Genomic DNA, 17149 nt, shown 5'->3' on the forward strand with positions numbered 1-17149 from the left:
GCCTTCTAGGTAAATACAATTCTCCATGCATATCATCGCTCACTTGCATACATGAAATTAAGTAAGGACCCTGGAAGGCCAAAAGCAGTGCATTTATTCATGTTTATGTTTTATTGATGTGAGCAAAGAGAGCTTTGCCCCAGGAAAGTCAACCAATCATTTTTCAGATTGGCTCTCACCCTCCAAGGAGTTGGGTTTAGTCATCCTTTTATCCCAACATTCTATTCTTGTCGCTGTCTTTTCCTTCTTTGCTTCCTCTTTCTTTGATTCTTTCAATCTTTCTTCATTTGTTTGTTTTTTTTTCTCTCCTTTATAGAACAGGCTCTCTAATTACTATTTTTTTTTCTCTTTTTAATCCAGAATATTTCATCAGGCAACAAAGAAAAAAAAAACATTAAAAGGCACATCACAGTCACAGGTGCTTTTGGCCAAAGATTCGGACTCTTTGAGATGGCTGAATAAACAACCTCCGTGCCAACAAGTGTTAAAAGCCATAATGTATTTGTGATTTTTTTTTCAGCTTAATGCAAAAGACTCATTCACAAACAGACCTACTGTACCAGAGTTTTCCCGTCACACTAGAATAAAAATCAGAGAGCAACTTCCTTGTGACTTGGAAAGATCAGTGACTGCACTGAATTTATTTTTTTTGCTGTCAGAGGTTGATTGCAAGTAGTTGCAGCAACCAACTTATTACTGAAAGATAGATTAGCAAAGGTTTGTAAATTATTGCCCACTCATTTATAAATGCAGTCTGATCGCCAACACATCGCAATCAGTGTGTCAGTCTGCACTGACAAGCTCAACTCGTCTACAACGCATGTCTTTGCAATAGAGGAGTTGACTCAATTGGTTGCCAACTGGTTGTATTTTGCTTATATTCCTATGTAAAAGCATGGTTTCTGAGCTCCTGTGTCATTTTGCAGTTAAATCACCATCCTGCAGCAATTACGTTACTATTTGTGGAGGAATTTTCTGTTTATCACAGTTAGTCACTGTATTTTCATCAACGCTGCATCTAATTGGCAACTTGACCCCGTTCTCAAACTGAAAGCAGACCGACAGCAGATCGACTCCATCTTGCTGTTTTATCGCCATCTTGACGCACCGAAGTCACTTTGAAGACAGCAATCGACTGCGAGTGGTCACAGACCTGGTCCTCATCTTCAAAGCAACCATTTCAAAGCCAACAAGATCACAAGTTCATTGCGCACAGTCACAGTAATATTGGTCATGCCACAGTCTCCAACTACTGGTTTTTCTAGTGACTGTAGCACAAGAATCACCTTTGCAGGACTACATGTGACAGGAAGCATGATCGCTGTGTACAGTAGAGACAATGACACTATATATGCATTAATATTATAAAGTGGGGATTTTACTTTGGGGGTGCTAAATATCTTTGGGGGGCAACAAATTTCTCTGCTCAGGAGAAGCCCTGCCTAAACACTTAGCATGCACAACTGTGGAGGCCAGACAGCATATGCAGTGACAGCCTGTGGACTGAATCATGTCTCTATAAATTCCATATCCATTTTTTTTTTTTTTTTTTTAAGAAAAATGTTCAAATTTGAAGGTGCTTCAGCGGGACATGAGAGGCATCTCAACATTGTTGGTGGGCAGAATATTTTCTACACAACTCGCAATTTAGGTATGAATCATGTCTGTGTACTGCACTGCAAAATGACTATTAATAAAATAAAATAGACTGTTGCTGCACATCAGCGCAGTTATTTCGTGCTTTGTAGCACCAAGCTTCAAATGCAACCTGTTGCTTATTCAGCCCCCAGTAAAGCATAATTAAGCTGGCACCCCTCAAATATTGTTTCTGTCTAATTGGGTAGTCAAGGGAAGCAAAGGAACCTTTACTCTAAACATCACACCTCCAGACTGTTTTTGTTTTTTTTCCTGCTCAGGAGTAGTACATCGCTGGAAGTATGAACAATCTTTAGAAATGTGAGAAATGCATCCACTTTCATGTGGATCTGACACTGTTTTTGAACATAACCAGAGGGGACAACTGAAGGAGCTAAATTAATTTCCAAGGGACCCCCAGTGTTGATAGCAGTGAGTGAACGATACGAGGCTCATTGTAAAAACTCGGCTGATGCTCAGAGAAATACTGACACATATCTCTATTTTGTTACTTACCTTTAGCCTCTGCAAATTTCACTGCTAAAATGATACACATTTACATTCTCATGAATACACATAAGCTTTGTATATTGTACTGCAGGGTAAACATTCACACGGACAGCAAGCCATCTCCTGGGAGTAACCCCTGTCTATTTAGCTCCTCTGAGCCAAGACAATGTCTAACAACTCGCTGGAATATTTCAACACTAATTCAATTATTTTCATGAGTATTTTTTTTTTTTTTTACTAAAATACACCACCTTTCTCTGACAGCTGCCTGGAGGTCAGGTTTGTGATCTCCCAAAAAACGTAAAGGTAGGTTTTGAATCCATCAAGTGAATGAGTCACATAACATGACAAGCCTTGGCTTACCTGGAGTGTGTAGGTGCATATGTAGTCTTTTCTAGGAGCTTTTAATGTGTCTAACTATATTAAGTAATATGACACTGCAGACTAACAAAGCGCCAGACTGGGTTTGAGGTCATTTAGGAATGACATCACCATTAGCTAGTTTGCTGATGCTCATCTTTTCTCTCTTCTCTTTCCCCTCAGTCCAACCGGTCGAGGCAGATGGCTGCCCTCGCTGAGCCTTGCTCTGCCTGAGGTTTCTTCCTGTTAAAACTGGATTTTTTTTTTTTCACCGCTGATGCAAAGTGCTTGTCATAGTGAATAATTGGTTTTCTCTCTATTATATTTTAGCATCTTACAATGTAGAGAGCCATGATTTGACTTGACTCTTATTGGGAATTTCACAAATAAATTAAAAATCAAATTTAAATAAAAATGGATAGTTTCTTGATCAACATGCTAATAAATGTACTGGTCACAAGTTTTAAAGCACCTATAAGAAAATATATTGCTTAAAAAAAATAAAGGGAACATTTTTGGGTGTGGTTTTGTCAAAGAGGTTGATCATTTTGGTTTTTAACTGACCAGTGTTACCTCATTTTGTTCTCAACAAATCACACAGTGTGTCAGTAAAGATTATCAGTTTGAATGTTTCATTTATCAAGATAGACACAGAGGTTTATAGCAAGTTTCAGCTCAGTGTCCACCACCACGCAACTTTTCTGTTTTCTTTCACGGCTCTCGTGGCACTGTTTTTGGCAGCAGTGGGCAGCTGTTTACAGTGAAAAACCTCCAACACACTCCTGCACACCAGCTCAGCAGCAAGCAGCAGATAGACACAGTTAGTGATTACATTTTTTTTTTTTTTTTACAAGCAAATAGTTAGATATATGCTTTTATCCTAAAAATGTATTAGTATAGCTGTATTGCTATATTATTGTATTATTATATTATTAGTCGTCTGAACAGCTAAATTGCTTCGTCAGTGTGCCCCCCCCCCCAAAAAAAAATAAAATAAATAAAATAAATAAAAATAAATAAAAAACACCCAGGCACAGGTACTCTTTCAAATAAGAAGCAAAAGAAGTGGTTTCAAAGAGGAAGTTTAGTAAAAAATGTACAACACCTTGGGGTGAGCCATGTCTAACCAATATGGCTGATCCACAGAGACCCCCTAATGCATTCTGGCTATTATCATGCACTAAGAACTGGTATATAATACAGCAAGATGGAACTCACCACTCACCTAACTACACTGCATTTCTGTTCAGACACACGCAATCTTGAAGACACAGAAATAAAACCTGTTTCATTTGTTGTTAAGCTCATTAGATTCTCAACTTCATTAAGGAAATAAAGACAGAAGCCAAGGGCAACAAAGAGTAATTTGAGTAATTTGACAAAGACTGCTTTCTTTAAGTCAACTATCTAATTAATGTCCTAGATCTTGTTCCTACACTGAGCACATTCCAGGTTTGTTATGGACTATCAGTTACATTTTCATCTCCTGTGCTTTGCGGGGAAAAAGATCTCCATCAAAGCCCAAGAAAAAATATTGTTTTTTTTTCTGTCTTTTGTTAAACCAGATAGGACTTGCTTAAAACCTACCAGTGTATTTGTAGTAAGTGATTTGTGTATCAAAATGAGTTTATCTCTTGCGTGTAGTCATAAAACATTTTCCTTTTTTTTTTTTGGCATAAGATTAAAGATTAATATATTCATGCATCCATTAGAAATTATCTGATGCAAACACCTGCAGAGAAAAGAAATACAGTATTGGTTGCAAATTTGCATAAATTTCTTTAAGGCTTGACAGCAGCGAGGGCAAAATCAAGATGCACTGCAAGTGGGTGGAGGGAAGAAAAACACAACATCTTGATTGTGGCTCTGGGAGGACGTCTCCAAAGTAGAGCACTTAGTAGAGACAAATGTCTTTTAAGAGAAATGGTGAGGTCCAAGAGAGGCCTTACTCTGTCCTCATCTTATCTGTGGACCAAATTGATTGTTTTACTTTTGAGGGTGAAAACATACTCCAGGGGATGATGCTTTCATCAAGTAAACCCCCGCAAAATGTCCCTTGTGCATTAGTCTGCTGTTTCTGTGTTTGCTTATCCACCAGACTTCTGAGCTTCGGTCATGTAACCCTGATGCTTCAAGCTTGAGAGGTTTCACCAATCAATTCAGTCCATTAAGAAGGGGGAAATGAATGAAATGGGCAGAATATAAAAGGGTTTCACTTCAATAGAGCTCTATTGTGAGGAGATTTTGTGGACATGTTGTACTTTTTTCCTGCTAACAACAATACACAATAAACTGTGTTTTTTTGTACTTAATAGGATAAAAGATTGTGATAGGTCTGCTTCAATCTCTCTCTCTTTTTTTTTTTTTAAGAAAGCTTGGGGTAAAAAGTCACTGAAATATGTTTAATGGACTACTGTAGATATGAAAATATAAACTGCCATATTTTTCCTTCCTCCTGTTTGATGTTATCCCACAATGCACTGTGGTATGCTCTAAAAAGGTGGAAAACAAGGAACACAACACTCAAGGACAAATTTGATGGCAATTTTAGAAGTAATTTAAATGTTTTGACACATTTAACAAAGTTTTAGTCACATCCCATGCAATCTAAAATTAATTTGATGCATTGTAAGTGGTGTGGAGAGCCAAAAAAAAAAAAAAAACAACATTGGCACTTTTCTCTTACAGGTTTTTGGTGCTGTATGTCTCTTGATTGCGCAAATGTAGAGTTCATAGGTTGAAAATACAGTTGCATGACTACATTTATTCTCATTGGTGCATTATCGTCTTTTTCATTAAGCCATAGCTGAAAATCTACCAGGGTGAAATACAGCAATACTAAATGAACAGTTCCCCCCAAAATGACTACCATTTTCATTTTGGAAAACTTTGTGCAGTCTAATGCCATCTAGACACTTCTTCCAGTGTCTTCTGTTCTTTCACAGCTTTGGCTCCTAATGGCTCAGCTTCTGCCTGGAGGGGTCTGAGCTAGAGCCAAAGGCGGTAGTTAGTCCAAATTGAGATTTTGGAAGAGAGAAGCCCTCCACCTAAAATGACCCCCTTCACTGCCAAAAGTGCTGAGACTCAGCTCATGAGCTAAATGTGTCCCACATATCATTTTTGTCTTTCTCCCCCTGTTGCTTATTTGCATTTTTTATAATGCATAAAGGCAGAGAGAGGAAACTGGTAAAGATTAGTTTTAATAAAAAAAAAAATAAAAATTTATACACTACTTGTTTTCTTTGCCAGTTATACTTTTCAGGGAATCATGAATGCCGCCAAGATCATGTTTAACGGGAAAGTTATCTTCCAGAAACTAAAGTGCCATGTTCTTGTACTACATTAAAGATACAGGGAGGTGATTGGAGACAAATTTTATTTAGTTTTTGATTGCATTTTTTTGGGGGGGGGGGGGGGGGGGCAAACTTTTATTTGACTGGCTTGAAAAATCTGGTTGTGAGTATCTTGTGTTAATTTGGGCTATTTTATTTACCCTGACAAAAAGTTTTAAATATAGTCTAGCAAATCAGCCCCTTATCCTCTTCATTAGGATAAAGACTGACAGGGGAATGGGCTCAGTAGGTTTCAGTGCCAAATGTTATTTCCAGCTCATTTGGGATTAATTATGTTAATAAAACAAAAGACCAACCCAATGCTCTTATTTTTTAATTGCATTCATATTTAGCCATGGAGCGTAACACCTGAGGTAAGCCAAAATCCTTTCTTCCATAGAGAAAACTTCAAATGTTAACATTTTCTTTTCACTACTAATAAAAATCTTTCCTCTTGGCTTGCACATCTGGATGTTTAAAGTGCAGGTCTTAGACATTAGAGACTGAACCTTCCATCCTGAAGTGGGAGTTTGGTTTAGACAATACAAACACTGTGGTTATGATTAGGGGGTTTCAGAGTATCTGATAAATGTTAATAGAGTAAACAAATGAGATATTCAAATCACTGGTGACTTTTTTAAGATTGAACCAAAACCAGCATCAAAAGTAACAAGGCATTCTGTCTTCATTACATATAAAAGTTCTAGCATGCTTTGTTTGCTGCATGTAGATATTTTGTTGAACAGTTGGACATTATGAGAAAATAAGTACAATGTAAGGTCGGTGTATTGCATTTTTTTTTAGGGTATAATCATGCTCTGCGTCATCTGATGGGTTAACATTTTTCTGCTTCTGGCAATTAAAACCATGTAATCTATAGTGTATTAATTTTCTCTCAAAACATACTTGCCATTACAAATAATTTGTAGATATGCATAATGTTTAATAAGGCCCATAGTGGCCATTTTGGTTTTCATGTTGGCTGGTTGGTTATCAAATGATTACATCCATCCAGTCATTTTCTCAGGGTCACTGGGGTGCTGGAGCCCCTCCTAGCTGTCATAGGGCAAAAGGTGGGACACACCCTGGACAGGTAGCCACTGTCACAGGACTAACAATTTATGATAACCTGATCGTGTCCATTTGTGTATGTATTCCTATGGAGAGCCTTTGGAGCCTTGGTTTTCAACCAACACAAACATGTTTCTGTGCAGTCCTCAAAAATCACAACTGCACGTTGCTCGATGTGGATGACACTGTGTGTCGGCTGACTGCTGACTGGTTGACAAGTGGGCCAGAACAGGGAAGGGAGCAGCTGAGTTCACCAGAAATGGGAGAAGCACAAAAAAATAAAACATCAAAGATCAAAAAGTACAATATGAAAAGTACAGACAGTTGCTGCAGTGGATTCTTTTCACTTGGTTTCACTTCAGCTCTTTGTATGTTATAACTTCGATCTTCTCCGTGGCTGGCTGATGTACCAACAGCAGCACAAGCAAGAGTAGCCCACAAACTTGTTGCACCTTATATTTTTGACTCTGCCCCCATCTGACTATAGACACTCTCTGCAGGTAGACAGGCAGTCTGTAGCTGTCAAAGGACTGCCAGCAAGGAACCACCGCTAAAATATAATTTCCCCATAACACAGAGAGACAGAAAACCTACAGTCACACATCTAAGACCAATTTAGAATAATCAATTTACAGAACAGAAAGAACATGTAAACTCTACACAGGAAAGCCTAAGCCAAGGACCAAGACTCAAACCCAGGACCTTCTTACTGTGAGGTGACAGTGCTTATTTATTTCACCACAAACCCCCCCAAAAAACAGATGCTACACTGATGTCCTTGAACCTGTTTGGGGTTTATTGTTACATTCTCAACCACTTCTGCAACAAGAGCATAGCTAAGCACAATCAGTATGATAAAATTTCAATTATTTCTGAGTGGCAAATTGAGCCACTAAAAGAAACAGAAATACAGCACAGAAAGACAGAAATGAATAGGAGTATAATCGAAGACGGTCATTTAAATATTCTGAACAGCACTTTTTAATTACTAAAGTGTGTCAGAATCACTGCATGAAATCAGGACTTACAAGTCATTTGCTAACCATAGTAAAGCTAGAATATAATTAGATTTTATTTAGCTGTTCAAATAATTTAGCCTCATCATGACATTCATAATGATGACAATTCAAATGTGCTCCAATACAATCATTAACTCACACAAATGATGTGTAGATCCTGTCAAGTCTTGTCATAACTTCCGCCATTATTTTGATCTATATTTATTTGCCCATTTATTTAGCTTCTGATTCTGACAGGAAGTCAGATTTTTTTTGTTGTTGTTGTTCTGAGCAAAAGCAAAGCATCTTTTAAAATGATTTGTTACAGGATACCAATTGAGATAGTTCTCTGTTTTCTAAATGTGTCATTTTGTGTTTGGAAGTTTTCCACCATCTCTATTGATTACAGTGTGTGTGCTGTTCAAAGGTTGGATCCTTTGCATCTTGTTAGATAGGAAAAAAAAAAACAAAAAACATTTTCCTCCTGCAACTAATACATTCCTGTCACTGTAAACAGCCAAGTCAAGCCATTATTTAAGCTGACTGCCACCTGAGCATTCCGAGTCATCTTTAAACACGATAGTAGCTCCCGTGTTTCTACTGGCAATATACTGCTGCAAAGCTTAGTGAGTCCCAACACACAATCTTACCAAACTAGGGTCACCTGCTTTGTGTGATATTAAGAAGGATAAAACCGAATACTAAATCAGCCTTGACCTTTAGGCATAGGAGTTTTAAAGAGGCTCAGTTTGTGTTAGCTCTGTCTCTGTGTTAATTCATAAATTTGTCTAACAATCTGAATATAAATTTTATGATATTCTCCAATCAGAAAATGCATAAATTTGCTTTTATAACCTAATCACAGCTATATCTACCTCACTACAGTTATTAAAACTAATTAATCACATGCAAAACTGTCAAGTATGATTCTGCACCCGCTTTGTCTCATTGATTAAAGCTGAAAAATAAAACGTGTGCATGTGTTAGTCTTACACAAATAACAAGACAGAGAGGGGCACAGAGAAATCAAGTAACGACATTATGCTTGAACATACGACTGATGGCAGGGCTTTATTTGCAGCTTAAAATTGCACTTTGTGAGGCAAATTTAAATTCTAAGTGCTGAGGAAGTGCTGAGAGGATATGTTGGTGTGATGCATTATGGTCCCTGAGCACAAATGATTCATGAAAAAAAAAGGGGGCACACATTCATGTCATTTGTGGAGTAAAAACTGGGATTTCAATGAATTATTACTATAGAGAGGTAGAAACTTGTAGGCTGCATTCCCTAAAACTGAGGCAAAAAGAAAATAACAATGGGAATGCTGTCTTTTTTGCCACAAATTTAAAAATTAAAAATTGTCCATCCAGACCCTGAGAAATGGCTTTCTTTTGGAGCAAATAACAATGTACCACTAATAGAGCAAGGCACAGTTACAACTACAGTCATCATAGTCATAGCTGTTCTCACCTAGCTGGGGGGGATGGTTACAGTAGGTGCTTAAAAGAAAAAACCTTCATCTTTACAGCCATTTGCTACCATTAATGTTACCTAATATAGTTGTTTTATAGCTCAGTCACATTGGAGTAAAAGTAGGACGCAACTTCCTTGCAACTAGGAAAAAAATCAGTGGATTGTCCGGTGACTCCTTTGAATTTTTTTATATCAAACACCGGTTACAAGTAGCTATGGTGACGACCACTTTCGATTGCAAGGCAACTGTTGCCTGGTGGGAGTCAACCTGTCTCCAAACAATCGCGGTCCTATTTGGACTGACTGCAATCAGTCTCAGACAAATTGGTGAAGGTTTGCAAATAATTTACATGTAATTTAGAAACACAAACAGACTGCCAACACATTGCAATCAATTTGAGTCAGTTTGTACTAATGAGGGCAACTCATCTGTGAAGCATCTCTTTGCAATAGGGGTTCCAACTCATTATATTCCTATTGCTTAATGCCTATGTTATTTTGCAGTTAAATTGCTGTACTGTAGCAACTATGTCACTGTTTGTGGAGGAATTGCTCCTTCAAATCTATGAGTTTTTATAGCTGGACAGTAAGCAGGTAATGTGAATTTCTCTTTAACTGTGTATGTAGATGGCAATAGATTTGATATTTGCAATTTTTTTGTCTGATGTATCACAATTAACACCCATTTTATCATAGATTGCATGTAATTGCCAACTTGACCCATTCGATCTCAAACCGATAGCAGACTCACACCATCATATTGCTGTTTTATCACCATCTTGATGCACCAAAGTTGCTTTGAAGAAGGCAACTAACTGCAAGTGGTCGCAGACTGTCTTCAAAGCAACCATTTCAGAGGTAACAAGATCGCATGCTTATTGCACGTGGTTGCAGTAATTTTTGCAGTCTCCAACCACTGTTTTCCCTAGTGTGACTGTAGCATAACCAACATAGCTGTGTTAGCTGACGTAGCTTTGTTGCCTAACATTTGTCTGTCACCGCAGACCAAGATTTATATATACACTCATAAAATGGCATTAATGGTAATTCAGTCATCAAGGTGGAAATATGCTGTCCAAAGTCAAAAGTTTCAAAAAAAGAAAAAAAAAACTGATATATAAAAAAAAAAATAAATAAATTGATAAAACACCTGCAAATTTCTTCATTGCAACGTTATGGTAATGATCACTAATTATTATGACTTGCTTTACATGTATAACTACTATGGATTTACCAGAACAAAAACCATTCAGAGGTCTAATATTATCTCTTAAAAGCACAAAACCATCAAGGCTAAAATAGGTCATGCTACTGTCCATTGTGTGTTCCATTGTGATCTTATTTGTGTGGGCTTCTGGGCAGTCAAAAATTTCCACATACCAGGGTCACACACCGATGCAGTGGTAAACAATGATACCTAACTGCAAGAAGGGTCTGGGTTCAATTCTGTTTGTCATCCAAGGATTTCGTGTTCAAGAGGCACCAAATTTAGATTTAAAGGAATGTCTTTTTCTATACGTCATTTCAACAACCTAAAGAGATGCCTTTTCACCAGGGATATGCATGACTGGTTGAGTAATGTTGCTGCCCTTACAAGTCAGTGCCAGATATAGTAGTTGGTTAAACATATTACTCTGCTTTTATTAATATATAATGGCAGCTGTCGGTTCAAAGATGCCATGGGATCATGGCACCACCCTGGTTCACTTTCTGTGATGAGAAAAAGTAAAGAAGCGAGCAGGAAAATAAACAGATGTTAGCCATGCTAACTGTTACGGTTCTGCAGTGATTTAATGTATAGACATGAGCAGCAGTATTACGGCTATGTCAGAATAACCTCAAATATAACAAAGCAACTTAAGCCAGGTGTAACACACCTGCACCGGGGGTGCATGAAAGAAACCAAGGCTACTGCTGCTAGCACTGCTAAGGTTACTCTGCAAACTAATCTGACATTACGTGTGCTTGCAATGTTAAATATGGTGCAAAGTGCTGCACATTTCAGTGACATTTAAAACATGATTTTATTAAGAAGGAATGTGACTAAAGGTTTCTTTCCTTTAACTTAGACTGTGCTTAGTTTTGAGCATTTTCTGCAAAGTTTTCCACCTTTTAGACTAGTCTGTCTATTTTCTTTCTCTCATTTAAACGACTAGTACATTTGTTACCAGGGACACCCCTTATTTTCACCTTTGACTTTTTAAATCACATTTTAACATTGTTTAGAAATTTGGCAAAGTCATCTTCAGCATCTTTTCAAATGGGTTTTTGCACAGTGGAACACACTGAGCTCAAACATTAGGACCAGCACTGCCATGCTGAAGTTTTTGTTTCATGACATCAAAGCAGTCCTCTGTGCAGGCAGGCAAACTGCTGGTATGCAGGTATACTAAGAGGAGCTAAATTAAATATGTTTTACATTGCAAAATGTCATGATGTCCCTCTGGATTTTTACTATCTGTGTAATTTCAGTTTCCTGTCAGTCAAGAATGAGTTGTAGACCCCTTGTTAATACATCTTAAACCTAGGGATATATGATAAGTTGGCTAGATGACTGCTACGTGATAGTGGCCATCACTCAACAGAAAAATAAGATGTGGTTAATGTGATTTTTAAATGGCTCACAAATGAAAATAATGTTTTGGGTTTTTTTTCCTGACAATTTTTTCACTTTGTACATTAAATTGTGCTCAGCTTTTACTTTTATCCATTATGTTTTCCTACTTTTAGACTAGTCAATTAGTCTAAGTTCCCCACATGTTTAATCACTAGTTGCAGAAACATTTTTACAATATTTTTACAACCTAGGACACAGCAGTACATTTTCTCTGCTATAATGTTGTGCATGGCATGAGAGGAAAATAGAATATGGTCAATAGCTCATTAACTGTGGCATTACTGACTGGACTTAACACCATGGGAAATAGCTGGACTTGGATCTAATTACCTTTTATTTATAGCTGCATCACAACAACAATCTCCAATAAATTAGAAGCCCCTGTGCCATCAGTACAAGTCAAACCACAGTAACCATGTAACTGCGTTACATGCTGTGGTTACAACCAGTGGCTGTGTTTCAGAACTAGACGTCCCTCCTTTTACTCGGCCAACAAGACTGGTGCAGTTTCTATCACCATCTTACAATCACATCAGTGGACAGGACACCCCTAAAGACTTGAGACAGGCTGGATTAATGAACAGTTGTGTGGTGTTGACACCTCTAGGGACAAGCAGGTAAAGGACAAAAATGGCTGGTTGAAAAAAAATCTTTTATCTTGATTTTTTGCCCTTCTTTTTTTTTGTATTTTCAAAAATCTAAATATACTTTCTATATCAAAATCAATTAGTAGCAAAAAAAAGAGAGAGATGTAACTGAAAGAAAATATTAACAAAAAATTAAAGATTGTAGTGCTGCCAGTGTTACAACACAAAGTGTACCACAGTAGGAAAATAATTTGTACTCAAATGTGAGAACAACAACCACTTTTGATTTTTATCAAACGTACTATGGATCAAAATCCCCTTAGCTAGCAATCAGGGGCAGGATAATGAAAAGTTCATGAATAACAGGCTTTTTATCAGTCTCTTTGACTGAGTATCATGTGACTTTTTTTTAATAGAGGAATCTTGTGCAGAAGCAGAAAATTGCTCTTGTATGTGTACAATAGGAAAATGAAATGTGGGAAGTTATGAGAAAAATAAAAACACATTACAACTTTTCTTTTTATTTTATCTGAGTATCTCAACAGTGGCAGCTTTTTAATGCACTTTTCATCATACTGTAACGGCCCCAAATTCTGGTCAAACACCTCTGTGAATTGGGAACCCATTACATTTGATTTTATGGATCAAGGAGTTCCTGTGCAACCAGCTCTGGCATGTTAAATGGAATGGCTGTCTATCTAATGAACCAGTTTTAAACACAGGTGTCCCCGAGGGCCATGCCATTTCCTCCTTTTTATTGTCTATTTATACTGATAAGATTATGTGCAACAATAACGGCCTTTCTCTGATTAGGCATGCGTGCAACACGACTCAGGAGGCCAGTCTGATTCCCAGTCAGCCGCAGCAAAAACGATGATGTTACAGAGCTGACAGATTGACTTGAGTTTTGCCACCTTAGAAGAAACAACTACAAAAATAAATAAATAAATAAATAATCTAAGAGATTAACAAGTGGGATTTATCAAGCACCTGGCCCTCCTAAAGCAATTTTTTAACAGCAGGCTCATGGAGAAGACCAGCTCCTTATTGTCATGGTATATGGACATTATTTACAATGACATACAGTATAATTTCTGCAGTAAATGCTCAGGAGGTGTGAAGTCAATAAAGACACTCATTACTATATGTGGCTTCAACACAGTGTCCTAGTTTGGTCAGCTATCTGTGAGGAGCTTGGTCAATCAGGAGACTAAAATCATTTGGCTGCCAATAACTCTATGATCACCAGCTGGCTTGCACACTAAGACTTTTGCCTTCAGTGGGGTAGAGGGGGGGTGCTCTGTATCCCTTGAGTATAGGATGTGGTGCAATGGCTGTTTAAAAAGATTACCAATAGTCATATCACAGCTTGAACACCCATGTGAGGCAAAGACTGAAATATTGATTTGCCATATAGGACCATCAACAGCCAAGTGTATTTATTAGTATTTTTAATTAGTTTATTTTCTGGTTTTCCTCATATTTACAGCACACATCATTACGAATCATGAATCTTTTTATCACCATCCCCATTCACATTCAGCACAGATTTAAGGAGTAAGAAACATGCACAGTCAATCGATACTACACGTAGCAAAGAACCATTAATTTCAAAGGGAATTAGTGCATGTTTTATTCCCATGGTCGACTCCAATCAATGTTATCTCTCTTAAAGTCAGAAACCAGAAAGCTATGACTCTAGGCTTTGATGTCTCAGACAATCACAGAAATCTAATAATAGTTGAGAGACTGATTTGTGGACAGATTTGGGGTTTTATGCGATAAAGTTCTTTATCAAATCTGAACTCTGAGGATTCCCCGCCGGAGCATTCACCATCACCTTCTACATCTTTCTTATTTTACTCACTGTGGAATTTTACATCTTGGTCAGATCACAGGCGAAGTCTTGAGGTGAATATTTGATAGAACTACCCCACACCACAGAAATGAAGTAATTTTCCTTCAAATGTCCCTGTAAGATTGAATTTATTATCAGTCATTTACATCTAATATAGCTTGAGCTATAACATCTAGTCATAAAATGCCATAAATCTAAACTCTAGAGTTTCAGTCGTACTTTTGGGACCATGGAAAGGAGTTCAGACTGTATAAATCTCAAATGTTGACGGCTGCAGTGACAACCCATCAGCAATAATCCGGTGAACAGTGTCCTGCAGTACCAAAGGCCATCGTTGGTGAAGACATGTCAGACCAGCAACACATTTCACAACGTATTCTACAAATCAACATTTTTATTAGCCGTATTTTTGGACCCTCTTAAATGACCCATCAACATGACCACCCTACGTGATACCTCTAATGTTAGGACATACACCGCAAAAGAAAATGCACCAGATACAAGTATGCAACTGACATTGAAATTACATAATTCTCCCAGTGAAGTAAATATGTCTGCGTTTCTAGATAACGTATGAATATTTGCATTTTTTCTGGGACACAGAAATCTTTAGATGTGGTCTCAGACTAATGTTTCTGCCACAGACCCATGTGCCCAGCAAAGTAAGGTGAATCAAATTACCTGAAGTAAAAATGCAGATCAGCTCATTTTTTTTTTTTAACAAGGCTGTTTGTAGTTTAAAGATCTTTGTTCCTGATAAATCCTGCCAGTTGAAAACATTTTTTGCATGCTGGGTATATAAAGAGAGATAAAATCTCCATGGCTTTGTCTTTGTTACGGTAAAAAAAAAAAAAAAAAAAAGGTGCATGTGCATATAGCTGTGGTGTAGGTATGGGTGGGTGTGTACGCTTTGAGGATGTGTATGTGTGTGTGTTTGTGAGGGTGTGTGCCTATGATGCAGGCAATCTGGATGTTTACTGCAATGTCTTGTCATCCATTTAAGTTGTGCATACTCCCATCAATACTGCAATACTGTATTCACACAGGGAACTGGACAACTATTAGCTGTGAGTTAAATGTCAATGACAAAAGCATGTTTCAGCTTGCCAAAAGGTCAGACAGTGTCTCGTCAGTATTACATTAAGAGTCAGGTTAGACACAATCCTTTTTAATTGTAGCTACTACGCCTTCCTGGAAGGAATTACTTAATTATTTCATAAAGAATTAGCGTGTTTTTGATTGATGCCAAACAACCTGCACCTTCCCACAGCACTGCCAGATAATATTTACCTAACGGGTTAACTGTTAAGTTAAAGTTCGGGTGGCAAACAGTTTGTTGAGATTACCGATTCCACTACAGTTTGAAAAGGCGCGAGGGAATCCTGCAAGCGCACACTCATATCTATCTGGTGTCCAGGCAAACAGGCGCGCAATGCGCATACACTCATAACCTCTATGCAGGTAACGACAGAAAACATAATTATGAATGTAAAAACAGCAAATGTTTTAATTTGAAGACTTTGTTAGAGTGGAATTTATTTGGAGGAACGATTTCTCTCCGTGCGCACCGAAACAGCTGTGCGTAAAAATGTGACAGATTGATGAATATCTATTGAATATGAAAAATTTCCATGTCAAGTAGATAACAAATGTTTTAAATATCACTGGTGTGTAGGGGAATTTTTTATGTCCTCTACACCTTTAAAATATGATGAAGTGTATTTTTGTTAAACAGAAACTCACGCTGCTGTTGTGCCCGGACCAATGCACCATAGCCTGGTTGTGTGCCGAGTCTCCCGACAAAGCAAAAGTAGAAGTGTCCAGGTGCGGTTCATTTTGTCTCGGGTTTGACACTCTAGCTTCCTCACCGCTGCGCCGGTACTCGGCTCTTGCGTTGGAAACACCTTGGACAGCTTGCACAAATCTCTCTCTTGAATGCGCTTCTCCACTTATACTCCTATCCACGTTTTCGTTGTATGTTGCACCCACACTCCTCTTTGCCTTCTTTCTTCTGGCAAAATATTGATTTTCTAACATAATATTCGCTTGGGATCGCCCTTCGCTGCCCTCGACAATGTTATACTTTTTATCAGATCTTTGGAGACGGCTGTTATAGTTTGTTTTGATGTCGATCGGTGACTCATTTCCACTCTGTGTTTCATTCCCCAGTTGCTGGCCACCGTTTCGTTTCCAAGCCCCGGCTTCGTTTGTTTCAAAAGCGCTAAAAACTTTAGTGCTGTTGTCGATTTTTAGAGAGATTTTAATTTCCGCTGTTTTTCTAGCTACACGTGCGTCCAGTGGCGTTACATCCAGTCGATAAAATCTGTCGAGCTTTGTGGGAAAACTTATTTCCGCGTGAGCCCCAAACTTGGGGTGAAAGGGGCAGAGTAACACGAAAGCCAAAAGAGAAAAACCCCAAAACGACCAAAGTCCCATTGTGGTCTTCCAAACTGACAGTCCACCAGTGGGGGAAAATATAGAGAGCGGCAGAGCTGTTCAACTTCTAAAATATTCAAGGCATCATCTTTATGAGCAAGAAGCTATTCAGCAGACCCGCTCACGTCCAAGAATTTGTCAAAGTGAGGGACCAGTTTGGGAGGCGCTGCGCATCAGACAAACGCACCGACGGTGAGTGACTGCGGGAACGGTTGGAGCTCATTGTTCATGAGGACGTTTGAAAAGAAAAAAAGAAACATTTATAATCATT

General features: G+C 38.1%; 1 protein-coding gene across 1 annotated transcript in view; it reads right to left on the bottom strand.

Annotated features, from left to right (window-relative positions):
• The window catches only part of sorcs3b (sortilin related VPS10 domain containing receptor 3b), a 57011-nt gene extending 40064 nt beyond the window's left edge, over positions 1-16947 (bottom strand). The window contains exon 1 of the mRNA XM_030747705.1: positions 16186-16947. Within this exon, the coding sequence (XP_030603565.1) occupies positions 16186-16878 (693 nt within the window). The 5' untranslated portion in view covers positions 16879-16947. The remainder of the gene's footprint in view (positions 1-16185) is intronic.
• Between the last annotated feature and the right edge of the window lie 202 nt (positions 16948-17149).

The sequence above is a fragment of the Archocentrus centrarchus genome, chromosome 15 (assembly GCF_007364275.1).
Source record: "Archocentrus centrarchus isolate MPI-CPG fArcCen1 chromosome 15, fArcCen1, whole genome shotgun sequence".
Classification (NCBI taxonomy): domain Eukaryota; kingdom Metazoa; phylum Chordata; class Actinopteri; order Cichliformes; family Cichlidae; genus Archocentrus; species Archocentrus centrarchus.